This window comes from Cetorhinus maximus, chromosome 12 (genome assembly GCF_964194155.1).
Source record: "Cetorhinus maximus chromosome 12, sCetMax3.hap1.1, whole genome shotgun sequence".
Taxonomy (NCBI): Eukaryota; Metazoa; Chordata; class Chondrichthyes; order Lamniformes; family Cetorhinidae; genus Cetorhinus; species Cetorhinus maximus.
The window spans coordinates 68,266,110-68,284,029 of NC_135890.1; the positions used below are offsets into that span (position 1 = coordinate 68,266,110).

The 17,920-nt window shown below is 43.6% G+C and overlaps 1 protein-coding gene across 6 annotated transcripts in view; it reads right to left on the minus strand.

Annotated features, from left to right (window-relative positions):
* Window positions 1-17,920, minus strand: part of LOC144687537 (serine/threonine-protein phosphatase 4 catalytic subunit) — a 38,220-nt gene that overhangs the window by 12,509 nt on the left and 7,791 nt on the right. For 3 of the 6 annotated variants that reach the window (XM_078553810.1, XM_078553811.1, XM_078553812.1), the window contains exons 2-6: window positions 15,968-16,114; window positions 7,416-7,467; window positions 5,351-5,401; window positions 4,903-5,004; window positions 838-1,011 (exon numbers count right to left, since the gene is read on the minus strand). In XM_078553810.1, the coding sequence (XP_078409936.1) occupies window positions 838-1,011; window positions 4,903-5,004; window positions 5,351-5,401; window positions 7,416-7,467; window positions 15,968-16,065 (477 nt within the window). In that variant the 5' untranslated portion in view covers window positions 16,066-16,114. Of the gene's footprint in view, window positions 1-837; window positions 1,012-4,902; window positions 5,005-5,350; window positions 5,402-7,415; window positions 7,468-15,967; window positions 16,115-17,920 lie in introns of those variants that run through there. The other 3 variants (XM_078553813.1, XM_078553814.1, XM_078553815.1) reach the window with 3 other exon arrangements.

Genomic DNA, 17,920 nt, shown 5'->3' on the forward strand with positions numbered 1-17,920 from the left:
AAAAGTAGGGCAAGGGACAGGTCTGTAAATGGCCAGGGCCAGAGAGTGGAAAGGTACAGTATAGGACTCAAGATTGGGCACTGAGCAGACGCATGATGCAGAGTAGGGGTAGAACGGGGTACTGAGCAGAGGCAGGACTGGCTTTAGGGGTGCTGGTTGGAGGGGGGCGCGATGGGAAAGGGGAGAGTGTTGGATACTGCAGAGGTAGGATAATGATTTTCAATTTAATGCACTCAGGGATGTAGACAGAAGCAGCGTCTATTGGTATTAAGATGGTGATTAATGGATAGGCCATAATTCATAGCAAATAGGGCATGACTTGCTGAATTTCAAATAAGTTGAAGTTTATGGCAAAGGAAAGTTAGAGGGAGAGAAACTGGCAAAGGGGACATCGCAGAATTTGTATCTAAAGGTGGTAAAAGCATAGTTAAGAATTTATGGCACTGGATAACCATGCAGGTGAAAGCAAGCAGTACTTCATTTCTTTATACACATGTGTTCCACATGTCCTTGGAGGGACATGGCAGCAACTTTGCTGAAGGCTTCCTTGATGTTCAGTAATTTGGTACTCATACCTTCAAGGTATGTGCCCACAGTTCCAATCAGCTGCTTACATACGCATTATCCAAGCCTGTCGGTATCAGTTTACAACTCAAATCAGGTGGTGCCTCAGATCCTTTTCTGCCACAGATTAAGTCCAAGTCTAAGTGCTGAGTCTCTCCAGAGGTTAAAGGCAGAGGATCATCCTCATTATCCCAACCCCATGATGACAATGCTAACTAAGACACATACCATGCACTAAACATATATAGTTTAAATTAGTTTTTCATAGGTTACCTTTCCATCCACGACAGCGGAGAGACTGAGGTAGTCAAAGATCTCTGTACAGTACCTCCAAACCGTTATTGATCCGTATTTGCGCAAGCACTCATCATAAAAGCCATAAACCTGAGTAATCTGCCTGCTTTCGTGATTCCCTCTGATCAGTGTGATTCTATCCGGATAGCGGACCTGTCACGTTGAGAGACCCAGGTTAGCCAAGAGCAATGAAAGAACTAGTTTTTGTAATAAGACTATTGGTTATGGTCTTGGATCAGAAACGCAAAGGTCATGAGTTTAAAATCCGAGTAATGGCAAATTGCGAACAATGCAATGAATCTGGTCGATTGTGGGCTGGCACCAGAAAATGATTGTGAAAAGTGCTACATTGTCATTAAAGGAAGGGTTGCAAACTATCACAAGACTGAACTGGGATTACCTTAGTCAGCCCTGCAAAGCTTCCCTCACCAAACCAAAACTGCTGCCTAGTGTGGCAGAATTGACACACACTCAATGGCCCCACAGGTCCTCAGAATATATCCATCAGCTAACATCGTAGACTCCTCCATCACTATTCTTGGGTATGCCCTGTCCCAAAGGCTGGACATAACCACCAGAGGTAATGGCACAATATATATTTAGGATTGGTTGGGGGGTGGGGGGGGTGGTGAATGGGCTAGTGGCTGCAGGAATCAACGTTGATTCCAGACCTATTGAAGTCTCAACTTCAGGTCAAATATGGGCATGGAAACTTACTGGTAATTACCGCTACTAACAGCCCCACCTCAATGAATCAACATTCGTCCATTCTGAATATCACTTGAAGGAATCTGAGGGAAACAAAGGAAGTTAATGTACTCTGGGTTGGGGACTTCAATATCTATCACTATAGCTGACTCAGCAGTACCACTGAGCTGGCTAAGTCCTGCAATATAAAGCAACCAGACTCTCTCTCCATCAGGTGGCAAGGAAACCAACACAAGGAAAGGTCCTGTTTGACCTTGTCCTCATCAACCTATCTGTTTCAAACATGTGCCACTATAAGCTTGATAGAATGCGCCAGTACAGTCCTATGAAGACCAAGACGCATCTGCATCCATCATCATGTAGTATGGAATTACCAATATGTTAAATGGGACATACCAAGGACAGGTTTAGCAGCTCAAAGCCAGGCAATGCATGAAATCTTATGGGCCACATCAGCAATAGAATCATGTAGCACCACAGTCAGTCACCTCAACTCTGGATTATCAAGCCATGAGACTAACCCTGGTTCAATTAAGGGCATGCCAGGAGCAGCACCAGGCATACCTATGAATAACGTACCAACCTAGTGAAGCTACTACACAGGGGTACCTGCACACTAAAAGCAGCAAAGCCCCCTAACCATACCACATCAGGTCCAGAATGGTGAACAATCATATAACTAAAAGGGGACGATGGCTCTGAACAACCCCATCCTCACAAGCCACAAAGTTGAAGAGTTTGCAAATGTCTTCAGTTAGAAGTGCCAAATGGGTGATCTTATTCAGCCTCTTCCTGAGGTTTCCACCATCATAGATGCAAGTGTCCTGCCAATATGGTTCACTTCACAACTGGCTAAATACACTGGGTATAGCAAAGTCCACTGGTCCTGGTAAAAACCCAGCTATAGCAAGGATGGACTGTGTATCAGAGCTGACCGCATTCTCAGCCACACTATTACAGTACAGCAATGTCACTGGCATCTACCCAACAATGAGGACGACTGCCCTGGCATGTCCCATTTAAAAAGCAGTAGATGGGCTGGGTTAGATTCAATCTAAAGGTGATGGAAGTCATCAATTGTGTCACCCAGCAGCACCTATTCACTAATGCTCAGTTCAGGTTACACCAAAAACACCTGAGAGCATCTCCATCCCCTGCCACCTCGATTACTGAGAAGGCCAGCAGGTGCATTGGGAATGCCATCACCTCCTAGTTTCCCTCTTAGTTACAACAATCCTGACCTTCATCATCACAAGTTGAGTATCCTGGACCTCACTATTTAACAGCACTGAGTACCTTCACCACATGGGCTGCAGTGTTTCATAGAGCAGGTTCACCAGAACCACCTCAGGCCAACTAGGGATAGACAGTAAATGAAGCAACACTCACATCCCAAGAATGAAATGTAAAAAAAAACTGCAATAAATAAACAATAAAGCAACAATGCTGTTTAGTCAGTTATTGTATAGCTATTAGCAACAGGAACGTGGGCTGATTTTCCCCTCCGTAATCCAGGGGTGCTAGGGTACACGGTAGCTTCCTACAGCTAACAGCAGAGATCATCAGTATTCAGATTCTTACCGAACAAAACCACTGGTGATAACTCAATTAAATATTCATTGACTAAAAAGGTTAAGACTAATTTTGGTCAATCACTAATTTCTGTTGTAGACGGGTGGGATGCCTGCAGGTGTGAAGTGCCAGATGCAAGATAATAAATAGTATTACAGAATGGATAATTTTACTTCTAAACTATCCACAAGATAACATGGTCAACAGCATTTATTGTATTTCATAGGAATAAGTATAGAATGATGATTATTAATAATTACACATTCGATGCATTTAAGGGTAAGCTAGATAAGTACGAGAGATGACAAAATAGGAAAAAGGAACATGCTGATAAGGTGAGATGGAGAGGGGTGGGAGGAGCATAAACGTTGGCGTAGATCTGTTGGGTCTGCTAATGTAATTTTATGCAATATTAAAATAATTCCGTCTGTAGGTCAGATAGCTGCACTTACTCACTAAGCCATTAGGTGGAGCACCTTATGTACGATCGCTAATTCTCTCTTTTGGAAACACTGAATCCTTGTGGGAGATCCATAATTTCACTGGTGCCAGTTGGGTTTCATTGTTTGGTCTCATGCTACAAGGCAATTTACGTCAGCAAGCTATCCGATTGCAAGGTCCATTTTATCCTGTCCACGTCTAATGCTCACAGCAATGGATCAATTGTGATAAGGCACATGCATGTGTAATACTGCACATTGTATATATTTTGAAAATTAAACAAATTTTTTAAAAAATAAGCATTAAGGATTACTCAATAAACAATCAGGGAGAGAAACCTTGGTTAATTGGCTCTCACTTCACATTGGGAGCTGGAGCCAATTATGATGTCTCTATCACTACCCAAATGGTGATTAGAACGGGAATCGAAGATGGGACCTTCAATTATTCCATGGCTAAGCCCATGAGCCAGCAAAGGGGTTGTCAGATTTAAAATTCACTGCAAAAAAGAGAGAATGCCAAAGAATTATTGCTGCCCAAATCTTGACACCTATAGCTCTTTGAAGTTGTCCCATTTATTCTCGCTGACGGTGGAAGGGTGAGTGGTTATGGTACCGGGATCCTGGCTGCTGACTGCAGCTTTGACAGGCACCGACTCAGGGCTGGGAGTGAGATTTCAATACAATTTGGGCTCCCCTGAAGGACAAATTTAGTTTCAAGGAGGTAATTGGGGCCAATTATATTAAATTAATGATTTTATGCATTTTAAATTCACAATACGATTCCTGTACAAGACATGGCTATTATGGGTAAGATTATGTTAGGAAAGCAGTCAGTGATACAGAACGCAGTTTTGTGATATGGAGCAAGATATTCACCTGGGAGCTGAAGTAAAGATTATAGCAAATTTATTAAAAAAGTGACATGTTGCAAAATGAAGGACCTTCTTAAAAAAATTCCAAGCTCAGTGGTTAAAGATTCCTTCTTCAGAATGTGATTACATACAGAAATAAAAACCCCAAATTGCAATCTGCTTTAAACCAACAGAAGCAGCTTGGATGGCAGAGGGGGCACTGTATAGACAGAGCACCCAGGCTCTGACTCCAGGGACTCTACATCAGTATTCAGGGATGATTGGTGGAAAAAGCTTGTGGGCAAGTAGTCTCAGGCATTATGCTCCTCAGCCGACGCCAACCCAGGTGGGTGGGGAGGTGGGTAACCAGAGGACAGCCTGCGCTCGTGGGATTTACTGCTGCCAGAGTCAACACCTTCAGCTCAAGGAGACAGCAGAGTGGGTAAATATTCAGTTCTGGTTCACCTCACCTTCAGCGCCAATAGCAACAAGAACGTCTCAACACTGTAGAAGCCTCGGTCGACAAAATCTCCCATGAACAGGTAGTTGGTCTCGGGAATGTCCCCTCCCACCTGTGGGAGCAGGGGTAAATGTCAAATTACAGTATACAGTTAGCAAAACGCACACACATTCACTCCCAACTCTGCAACTCCCGCAGCATCCAATTGCAAATGTTCAGACAAGAAAGAGTCAGCTATCAGCTCATTCAGCCCTGCTCAGTCATAGGCTTAGGCTTATGGGAGAGAACAGGTGCGCAGCAGCCTGACACACACCTAGGGCGAACATGGCAACTTGATGCAGACAGACATGGGCACCCACAAGGCTACAGTGACTTTTCTCGTATTCTTAATGCAGTGCACACAGCACTATACTCATGCAAATCACAACACTTGTCAATTTTATTCGAATACAACTTACTTTAAAGAGTTCTTTGAGATCATAGAATTGCCCGTGGATGTCCCCACACACCTGCAAGGAGAAACAACCAACTGAGAAAATAAACGTTTGCAAGGCCATTACTTCAGGATAAATGTCCAAGAGCTTCTTTCCTGGAGAATTGAAACATTTTCAATTGCTCAAAAGTAAACACTTTTGAAAGGGCTGGTTAACAAGGTGAGGAAATAATTTTTTGACATGCACCTTCAAAAAGTTCAGCTTCCCTGAAAAAAAATGGTAGGATCCACAAATACTGGGCCACCGCTTAAATATCAGGGGAAACCCCAAACTGGTGGCGTTCACTCAATCTCCTTAGGGGGTCCGAGAGGAATTAAAGTCCTTCCTGAAACTGGAGGTGGATGCGTTTCACATCTCGCCAGGTGTGAAAGGTTATCGGGGGTAGGCAGGTGGTCACAATCACATCAGCCATTATCTTACTGAATGGCGGAGCAGGCTTGAATGGCCAAGTAGCCTCCTCCTGCCCCTAGTTCGTATGACTAGAAGAATAGTGCATGACACTTCTTTGAAAATAAAATTGTCCTTGGGATGAGGGTGTGGTTCACTACAGCAGCATTTATTGCCCATCGCTAGCTTTCCACAAGATGGAGGTGCCTTCTTCTTGACTCCTGCAATCCATGTGGTGATAGGTCTCCTACTGGAGTTCAATTCTACGTGCTCCTGGCATCCTACAGCTGGTCATCCATTCTTCAAGCAACCCTACGTAATATTAGTGGGATTCTGCAGGGCATCTCAGCCCAATACAGGCCTCACCCAACATTTGCACACATGCACTAGGTGATCAGAGGGCAACGGGAACCATAGCAGATTTATTTCCTTCAGTCCAGGGGTGTAATGTCTAATCGTAGCACAAGTTAAGTTAACATACCACAGCCTAGGAACCAAAACAAAAATACCTGGAAAAACTCAGCAGGTCTGGCAGCATCTGCGGATAGGAGCACAGTTAACGTTTCGAGTCCGAATAACCCTTCAACAGCTGAGCTTTTCCAGGTATTTTTGTTTTTGTTCTGGATTTCCAGCACCCGCAGTTTTTTGCTTTCAGCCTAGGAACCAAACCTGGAACACATTGGTATCCTTGGTTTGGTTATACACTGGCTTCCGAGTACCACCAGGGGCAAAGATATATGGCGGTGAATATTAAATTACTATAGCTCACTGACAGGATAGTACATGGCTGTAAAAGAAAGACACCTGCAGCCCAAGACTGGGGCTAAAATCTTAGTTGGAAATTTTCTTTCAAGATACTTAGTCATCTTGAATGATTACTGTTTAACAAGATACAAATTGGAGAAGTTTTGAAAAACTTGACTTATCAATTAAGTGGTGCAGAACTTTGGCTGAAACAAGTGACTTTCTTTATCACTGCTCGACAACGCTTTTATACAGTGCTATTAGCACTGACATTTCTTTCGTAGAAACACTGCAAAGCCTAATGGTTCCAGAGTATCATGATTACCTAGCAGCTCATTTAGGAAAAGTAAGGATGAATTTTGTGTTTTCTTAGGTGGGAAACTATTTGGTCTGATAACTAAATCAGTCAGGCAACACATAGCCCAAAGAATAAAGCCAGCTCTTTAGAATCCCAACCACAGCAGGATCTTAGCCTTCCCCTCTGCTCCTAACCTGCAGACATTTCCATTTTAGAAATGAATTTACTGTAGTGCATTACACTCATATTCGAGGGAATGGCTCAAGACTGCACAAGCTCATTTCACTTCAGGCCCTTGAAGCAAGGGGGCAGAGGGAAAATACTCTGACCCATTTAAAATGCAGGACAATCCCCAAGCCATGGTGTTCAGATACCAGATATGTCCCAGCTCTGCTAGGTTCCCCGGTGCCTGACGGTGTTAATCTCGCTAAAACAAAACATGCTTCAAATAATTCTAAGCTGAAAAGAAAACAAAATCAGGAGCAATTAAAAAAAAACCTCAAGATAAAATATAAAACCTTCCACATCTCCACAATGAATGCACACAAAGACACTGCACGAGTTCCAAACTAATGTACAAATATAAATAAATGAACTCACAGTGACCGGGGAATCTACTTGTTGAACGTTGCTCTCCTCAGCAAGAATCTCCCTGTTTAGAAATAAGATAGATTTGAGATTAGACTCTTCTGGTAACACAACTGCACTGTTAACCTCTGTTAAAGAACAGCTCTAACCTTGACTTCATATTGCTGATGCTGTGATACAACACGCTTTTGAAAACAGATTGATCCTCACTTGCTACTTGTAGGACTCCACCACACTGCCCACCCCCCAACCCCATCCTGTTCCAGTGTATCCTGAGAAAAAAAATTTTCAAAAATATTTTTTGATGGGATGTGGGCATTGCAGAGCATTAGCCTGGGTCTCTGGTTTACTAGTCCAATGACATAACCACTATGCCACTGCATCCCCAAAACTGATTGGCTGTGCAATCTTTAAGGACTTGAAGATGTGAAGAGGTACCTTTTAAATTAAAGTATTCTTTGTTGGTGTTGGAAACAGCACTTCTGGCTAGACCAGTACAAATACATGGTGGTGTTTTATTTCCAGGCTTTATACTGAAGCAAGGGCTAATCAAATGTGATTCAATGGTGAGTCAGAGGTCTACCTCCTCGGCACAGAGGGCAGCTGTTGGTAAACCTCCCACATTTCTCAGAAAGGAGGTAGCACTGTGCTTGCCTGAAGGGCACATACTGTAGACACAAATTCACAGCCCCTCCATTCCAACTTCTGTAACAAACCCCAATGCATTCAGCAATGTGTAAACATCAGGAAGTCTCTCCGTTGTTGGGAGGAGTAACATCAAGATAATGTCTTTTCATTAGTGGACACCGGCATTGTTGACAGCTCATGTGGGGTCTGAAACATTGATTCGGATCTACACCTGCTAAACTGGCTCAGGATGTCCCCATGGGGGAAGTGACCTGAACATATCCCAAGATTAACTCATGCTTCGTTGGCACCTCCCTTTGCAGAAATAAATAACTGGATGCTTTTCTACATCTTTGACATGAGATTTGTTAGTATACTGGGGCGTAATGGATCATCTAGATATGCATTCTCCTATACTTTTCAGTTCTTGGAGCCTGTTGCACCATTTAATTAGATTATGGATGATGTGTATCTCTATTCACCTCGTTTCTGTAGCCTGTAATAGCCTTACCTTTCAAAAAACCTGAAAAAAAGTTGTATAAACGCACAATATTTGTGTTTTTTTGATAAATTATGCATGTTAAACTAATAAAAAGCAGCTAGCTGTGTTTGGAGCTGAGTGAAAGAGCTAGGTGCCAAGTGGTAGCGAGCTAAACCAGTGGCTCTTAAGTGCCTGTATTGACAATACGGGACTGCTTGGTTATGATGAGTAGGCCCATACTGGACAAAGTGGAGTTCCTGTACCTTAAATTAAAATATTGCATCGCCTAGTGTGTTTAAAGCACTGCTGAGCTCAGCTATGGTCAACAGCAGACACAGACACACACAGAGCCCACAGCACATTAAACAACACGAGATATGTTGCAATTTCAAGTGGAGGCCAATGTTGGACTCTTGATTCTAACTATCTCCTAGTCTAGACAGCAACCTGTATTGATACAGTACCTAATGAATTAATAATACTCTTTAGGGCATTTTAAACAAAATTTTTGACACTGAGCCATATGAGGTGGTATTAGGGCAAATGACTAAACGTTTAGTCAAAGAGGCAAATTTTAAGGAGTCTCTTGAACAGAGGAAATTGAGGTAGAGAGAGGGAGTGGGTTAGGGAGGGAATTCCAGAGATTAGGGTTCAGGCAACTAAAGGCACAGCAACCGATTTATGGAATGCTTAAAATCAGGGACCCTCAAAAGGCCAGACTTGGAGGAGCTGTAGGACTGGGGAACATTACAGAGATGGAGAGGGGAAGGGCGAGGCCCTGGAGAGATTTGAAAACAAGGAAGAGGATAATGCTACTTTAAACGTTTTGATTATAGAGGTTTAAGAGGCTGGATTCAAGCACTTACAAAATCAGCTGAATAAAACAGACAAGACCAATGGGCAGAGAGCATCAAACAGTCTGACTTGTAGGTGAATTGGAGAAGATGGGAAATACTCGGAGGGAAAAACACAGCTGGCAAGAGACGTGATAGCACTGCAGATAATTTGGGCCTTGGGCACAGGGCAAGAACAGCGATACTCGTAGATGTACTATCTCAAATAGGGGAACAAATGAGAGCCAGCCTCTAACGTTGCAGTAAGATAAAGGCAAAATACTGCGGATGCTGGAAATCTGAAACAAAAACAAAAAATGCTGGAAAAACTCAGCAGGTCTGACAGCATCTGTGGAGAGAAAGACAGAGTTAACATTGAGTCTGTATGACTCTTCTTCAGAGCTAAAGGGAAGTAGAAATGTGGTGAAATATTTTTAAATATTGTTTAAGGGGAACAGGTGAAGCTGGATAGAAGGCCAGCGATAGTTGGAGGCAAAGGAGAGATTGCAAAAGGTGCCATAAAAAAGGTCAAAGGGCTGTTAATAGTGGTGGTACTGGCTAAAGGTGGTGCTGATGGGGACATTAAGAGTGAAAAGCAGAATGTGATAATGGCCGGACCAGGGGAAGCACTCTGGAAAGTGACAGATGACCCTAGTGGGGGTGGGGAGGGGGAGGGGACGATGGTGGGAGAAAAGATCGAAAATAGGCTAAAAAGCTGGGGATAAAACAATGAATAAAATGGAAATAAATTTTTAAAATAATAATGAAAATAAGTGGAAAAGAAATAAATAAAAATTGAAAAAAAAAATGAATATAGAAAAAAGAGGGGATCAAAAAGCGGTGAGGATGGAGAGAGTTCATGGTCTGAAGTTGTTGAACTCAATGTTAAGTCCGGAAGGCTGTAAAGTTCCTAATCAGAAGATGAGGTGCTGTTCCTCCAGTTTGCACTGGGCTTCACTGGAACTTTGCAGCAGGCCAAGGATGGACATGTGGGCATGAGAGCAAGATGGGGTGCTGAAATGGCAAGCGACTGGAAGGTCTGGGTCAGGCTTGCAGACAGACCAAAGGTGGTCTGCAAAGCGGTCACCCAGTCTGCGTTTGGTCTCTCCAATGTAGAGGAAACCGCATTGGGAGCAGCGGATGCAGTGGACTAAATTGAGGGGAGTGCAAGTGAAGCACTGCCTCACTTGAAAGGAGGTTTGGGCCCTTGGACAGGAAGGAGTGGGGGGGAAGTAAAGGAGCAGCCCTTTTACTTCCCCCATCCTTACCGTCCAAGGGCCCAAACTCCCTTTTCAAGCACTTCCCTCAATTTGCTAAGCTCTTCCAGCATTTTTTGTTTTTTGTGTCTAATGTTGCAGTGCCAGCTCTGCCTCCAGGGAGCAGCAAAGTAATCTCATATACATGACAGCATTTTCCACCTGTTGTGGAGTGAGAAAGGTGAATGTAGCAGTTCTTTGGCCTGGAAATCCGTGCCTCCAACTATAGACAGGCATGCCACAGCAGATCAGAGCGATCAGAGGTGCTTTCTTATTCAATATTCTACTCGTCTCCTTCCTCCAAACGTTTGGTTGGGGGACGGGGGACGGGGGGGGGACGGTGGGGGGGGGGACAGGGGTGCAGTTCCACAGCCAATGAGCACATTTTGGGCTTCTTATCCAAATGGCCATTTAGCAACTACAAACTAAACCAACTGAATGCGCATTCCGTCCCCACTAGAAAGCCAAGCAGCAGGAAGCACAGCATCATGAACAGGTACAGGATTCACCGAGTTTTATTTTAAAAGTGTGTGGTGGGGGGAGGAGGGGGGGGGGAGGGGGGGACGGGGGGTAGGAAGAAAAAATAAGGGGGAGCAATTCAGTCACTAATACACTGTACTGACAGGAATGTCTCCTCTCACAATTACAGACAAGCGGTCACTAACACACTATATTAACAGGGTTTGCCTTTCTTTCAACGCCATCTGTGTAAGTCAAAAGTCAATCTCTTCATGACCTCAAGTTGTAAAACCTAATCTATTTACATGCTGGCCAATTGGAACAAGGTAGTTTCAATGGCCCCATTTATTTGGGTGAAACCACAGCAACCAAAGGGGAAACCAAGTGAATTACTGAGGTCTGTAATGATACTTACAGCTTCTAATTGCTTACTCTGTATTTTACTGGCAGAGTTTACAAACTCCTGCCTTGCTTCAGTTACTATCCAAACCTTTTCCCCTTTTATGTTATTACTGGTCCAGGTGACCCAGTCATGTAAAGTCCTTGGTCTAATTCACAAGTCCCAGGCCTCCACTTTATCCAAGTGCCTCCAATCAGTAGAGGGAAATGTTATTTTCAAATTCAGCTTACTAACCTTTCATTCAATGGAACTTGCAGATGCCTGCCAACCTACCTGCCGCAGGTGCATCTGTCCATGAGTACCAGAAAGAGTGACCACCGCACAGCCCTTGTGGAGGTAAAGTCCCGTCTTCACATTGAGGATACCCTCCACGGTGTTGTGACACTACCACCAGGCTAAATGGGATAGATTTCAAACAGATCTAGCAACTCAAAACTGGGCATCCATGAGGCGCTGTGGGCCATCAGCAGCAGCAGAATCATACTCAGCTACAATCTGTTATCTCATGGCCTGACATATCCCCCACTCTACCATTATCAAACCAGGGGATCAACCCTGGCTCAATGAAGAGTGCAGGAGGGCATGCCAGGAGCAGCACCAGGCACACCTAAAAATGAGGTGTCAACCTGGTGAAGCCACAGGACTACTTGCATGCCAGGCAGTATAAGCAGCAAGTGATAGACAGAGCTAAGCGATTCCACAGCCAACAGGTCAGACTAAGCTCTGCAACCCTGCCACATCCAGTTGTGAATGGTGGTGGACAAGTAAACAACTCACTAAAAAAGGAGGCTCCACAAATATCCCCATCCTCAATGATGGCCCAGCACACCAGTGCAAAAGATAAGGCTGAAGCATTTGCTACAATCTTCAGCCAGAAGTGCCAAGTGGATGATCCATCTTGGCCTCCTCCAGAGGTCCCCAGCATCACAGATGACAGTCTTCAGCCAATCAATTCACTCCACATGATGTCAAGAAACAACTGAAGGCACTGGACGCTGCAAAGGCTATGGGCCCTGACAAATGTTTTTTTTCATTCATTCATGGGATTTGGGCATCACTGGCTAGGCCAGCATTTATTGCCCATCCCTAATTGCCCTTGAGAAGGTGATGGTGAACTGTCTTCTTGAACTGCAGCAGTCCATGTGATATAGGTGCACCCTGTCCACCACCTACAAGGCACAAGTCAGGAGTGTGATGGAATACTCTCCACTTGCCTGGATGAGCGCAGCTGCAACAACACTCAAGAATCTTGACATCCAGGACAAAGCAGCCGCTTGATTGGCATCCCATCTACAAACATTCACTCCCTCCCCAACCAACGCATAATGGCAGCAGTGTGTACCATCTACAAGTTGCATTGCAAAAACTCGCCAAGGCCCTTCTGACAGCACCTTCCAAACCCACGACCACTACCATCCAGAAGGACAAGGGCAGCAGATAGATGGGAACAACACCACCTGGAAGTTTCCCTCCAAGCAACTTACCATCCTGATTTGGAAATATATCACCGTTTCTTCACTGTTGCTGGGCCAAAATCCTGTAACTCCCTTCCAACAGCACTGTGGGTGCATACCACATGGACTGCAGTGGTTCAAGAAGGCAGCTCATCGCCACCTTCTCAAAGGCAATTAGGGATGGCCAATAAATGCTGGCCTAGCCAGTGACGCCCACATAAAATGAACTAAAAAAAAAATCTATCAGGTAATCCAAATCGAACCCAAACTAATGCCATAATAATTACACAGCCAGTTAAGAACTCAAAGTGGATGAAATACAGGCTATGACACCACAGGGTAGCAACAGAGCAGGACTGGGAACAAGAAACAGCAGGTAGAGAGAGAAAAGGATTGGCCAAAGAAACAAGAGAAGGCCATTCAGCCTCGTGCGCCTGCTCTGCCATCGAATGAGACTATGTTTGATCTGTACACAACTCCATTTACCTGCTTTTCTTCATATCCCTTAATGTCCATTGCAGACAATTCTCCAACTACAATTGGATAGATAAGAATGGAAGCAGATGGGATAAGAATGGAAGGTGAGGGCAGTCTCACCTATCTCGGCAATGGTAGAGATGTGTTGGAGGAAGTTGGTGTAACCACAGACAGGTCAAGAATGAGGAGGAGATGAGATAGTTTACCATGGTCAGACAAATAGGACAACATATGAATTTAATAAAGACCATTTCAGTGCTATGGCAAGGGCAGAAACGTGATTGCAGAGATTCAGATATGGGGCTGCAGGAAAAATGGGCGTGGATCTGGGAGGCAAGAACACATTCACTGACTTGAGGGGAAAGGGAGGTTGAAGATGGGGCAGTAGTTTGTAAGATGCGGTCAACAGCACTCACTCAGACTAATTCCTAGTCTCTTCTCGCGAAGATGTGATGTGTCTCAGATCCAAAGTGGATGAATGACCTCACACATTGAACACCTTCTGCCACACATTTACCCATTCTGTCTCAGAGTAAGGCGAGGGCATGTGAAAGAGGCACTGATTCAGATTTCCCCATGGGTTCCAGCTGGCAGTCAGCAACTGAAGCACGATTTTATTGAAGGTTCACTGGGTCTCACCTTGGTGCATGATACAGGAAAACAACAGGCCCTGCAGCAGTCCATGTACACATTCGCAATTCCACAGCTGCAGAATCCATCATCCAGTTCCCCCTCAGCAGTTTTGCCCTGCACAACCCGATTGATGCTCTAAATGGTGTAAACTGACAACTTCCAGCCCCCAGCGATTTGCACTGGAAGGCATCTCACAACTTGTACACTCAGGTTGCATATCCCAATAAAAATCTCAAGATTAGGCATTACTCTTTTTGAAACTGAAAATCAGAGTATAGTTTTCTCATTTCCTAGAAATGCCAGTGAGCAGAGTGCACACTGTTGAATGTTACAGCAGCTGATTACTGATCTGCAAGTGTACTTAAAACATTCCAGGGCACAATTTCAGAAACAGCAAGGGAGATTCCCCCAGATTCCTGGCCAATATTTATTCCTCTACCAACTCGAGAGAGATGATCTGGACTTGATCACACTGCAGTTTATGGCAGCTTGCTGTGTGCAATTTTGGCCATCACATTTTCTACATTGTAACAGTGTCTACACTTCATTGACTAGAAAGTGCTTTGGGGTGTCCTGAGGTCATGAAAGGGTTCTTCTTCAATGCAAGTCTGCCTTAATTTACCTGTTAACAGGGATCATTTCATCTTTAAAGATACCAGAAGATTTGCCATTCTATGCTGCAGTTTAACTGTACATTCATCACGTAAAACTCTGAACTAAAACAAGAGGTCCACTGTTTTAAGTATCAACTTTAAATTAAAATACCACCAGTGTGTAGCTGAAGCATCAGGTGAGACACAGTTATTATAAATAGCAAGCAGCAGCGTGTACAGTCCATTGTTTTTAAAAGTTTAAAAGGCTTAATTTTACTAAACATAAGCTGTCTTTTTTTGAGATACTTAATTACATTGACACATTATCTTCAGTAGTCTTGCCACAGAATCTATAAACTGTTGCTATTGAAACAGGCCTTGAAGATCTACAGGATTCTAGAGGACTGTGCATGTATTACACAATCGTGCAAACAGAGTACTTGTTCGGCCACCTGGCTGAATTCCAGCCTAAAAGGAAAGCACTGATGGGCCAGGGTAGTGGGGGGATAGAAAGAAAATGATGATAGGCTAACCAACTGTGGAAACCATGGTAGTCATAGCTCATCCTGCTGGAGTTTGGTACATTTTCCTGCTTGGGTCACTGACTGGCAGTCAGGAGTAGATGCCCTGCTGATTTCACATTGCTGACAAAGGTCAACTGTAGAATGCTTCTCAAAACTCAGATCAGCTACCTCAGCACAGACCAGGGTTTGGACAAGAGACCTTGTGCTTGACGTTTGAGGCTGCCTCTAGCAACCAGGTCAGAGGAGAGAGCATGCGAAGAGGAGTGGAAATCTGGAACTTTCTTCCCCCCACCCCACCTAAAAGCTGCTGAGGCCAAGTGACTAAGTCAACTGAAATTTTTAATTGATAGGAATTTTGTTAGGCAAGGGTATTAAAGGTTACAGAACCAAGACAGGTAAACAGAATTAAGGTGCAGATCAGCCATGATCTAATTGAATGGCTTAACAGGCTCAAGGATCTACATGATTGAAACACCTGTTCCGATGCTCATTTAATTTGCGTAATTCAGAACACCGACAGGCAGTGCTGGGACAGGTCTCTCCAAGGTCAAAGTGACCTTAAACTGCAGGGTTAAATAAAACCCTAAACACTCAGACCCTTACCTCCATTAAACATAGAATGCTGTCCTTCGCCTGGATGATTTCCTGGATTTCAAAACTCAAACATAAGACTCATTCATTTTAATTGCAAAATGTTTCAACCTCCTGCTGCAAACACACATTCTGTGTGCAACGCTACCATTGCTTAAACACAAAATTTAAATTGTAAACAAGTAGCTCACTCCCCACCAATCCTTCAACAGGTTATACTCTGCTTAATTCCATACCTGGCTTTGGCACACAGCACTTTCACCTCACTTTCTTTGATGAGTTCACAACGCATTAGCTGCTCTATCTGATGGTCCAGGTCACTTGTGTCAGCCATGATGACAAATGGCAATGAGGGGGGAGGAGATCCTCACCACAACAACTGGCTGAAACATAATACAAAACAGCTCAGTTAAAAGAAATCCCTAAAAAGACATTGTAATGTAACACCAACGATCCAAATCTGTGACATCAAACCCTGATCCAAAATAAAACAAATGAAAACAAAATGCCAGTGGAACACATGCTGAATAGATTAGGTCGCACCTATCAGTCTGAGCGTGCAGTGTTATCATGAATACTTAAATTGACTGCTTACACCCTTCAGTAAATTAACAAGAGGCGCCCACCAAAATCCATTGAGAATCAGCTCTGCACCAAACAACTGGAGAATGACAAAGGTTGTGCCATTGTACAAAGTGATAATCGGGGTACCTGAAATCCAGTTAATCTCACATTGATGGTAGGAAACCTATTAAACTTCTAGGAAGTGCCAGGGCTAGCATCAGTGAGAATTTGAAAAGGTTTGGGTCAGTCAGCAGGGACCTATGAAGAACAGATTATGACTGACAAGTCAATTTCTTTAAGGCAATGGCAGTGTGTTGACAAAATGAATGTGGTACATTGAGGTTTTCCAAACATTTCATGAAGTGTTCACTTTAGAGATGCAGTGCAAAGACTGAAGCCCTATGGTATCAAAGATAAAGTGACAGCATAGGTACAGAATTGGCTAAATGGACGGTTCTCACACTGGCGAGATGTAGCCAATGGAGTGTCCAGGGGATACAGAACTGTGTTCTCTAAAGCTGCCAATAATTTGGACATTCATCAAAACCTGCTCATGACACCAGATTAGGAGATGTCAAGCTGTGGCCAAATGTGGTAGGCTGCATTAGATTAGGTAGGTTATGAGAGTGGGCAGAGGGGTGGAAAATGCAGTTCAAGGAAATAAATTACGTACACTGAGAAAAGGACTGAAAGACACGAAACAGTATAATTTTCCAAAGTTTCAAGATTAAAATTACAGGCGGGAAAAGCCATCCAAAGCACAAATGGGATTAAGTTTTAAAAATGTTCACCAATGTCCTTTAGGGAAACAAATCTGCCATTTGGCCTACATGTGACTCCAGGCCCACAGCAATGTGGTCGACTCTAAAAATGCCCTCTGAACAAGGGCAATTAGAGATGGGCAATAAATGCAGGCTAGCCAGCGATGCTGACATCCCATGAATGAATAAAATAAATAAATAACTATAGGGGAACTACACAGAATGTAAGGAATTGATGCTGAATATACAAGGCATTTGGTAGTACAGAATTTGAGTTTTGCTAAAAAAAAAGGCATGTTATTGAAGTTTTTCATCTTGCACTGATCAGGACAGACGCAATACCACCAAATTTCACAGGGAACAACAATTCATACTGCATGAGAAAAGGGTGCTGATTGGTTGGCAAGTGGACTGTGATTGGTCAAGGCATTGCTACATTGCGAGCCTGACTTAAATTGGTTGTTAGTGTCATTCATAACACACCTGTGGTTGATCAATAAGTGCTGTCCAATTGTGGAATTACATCTAATACTCAGTTTTAGAACCACAAGTTGGTTGAATACGGTCAGTACTCTGCCTGTTTAAGATTGTCAGACTTGCAATGTGGCTCACTTATTCTTGCTAGAAGTCACATATATTCATACACCAGGGCCTTGTCCTCTGCAAACAGTAAGAATATGTCCAGGCATTACATTTTTTTCAATTGAACAAAAGCAGGGAGACAACTATTCCCTGATGCATTCTCCATGGCAACACCTCAGCCAGAGCTCATTTGCCAAATACAATTAACTCCTCCTGTGCTGGTATTTCAAGCTCAATTGATATTACTGATGTTACATTTATTAAACTCCTGACAGCCAGTTG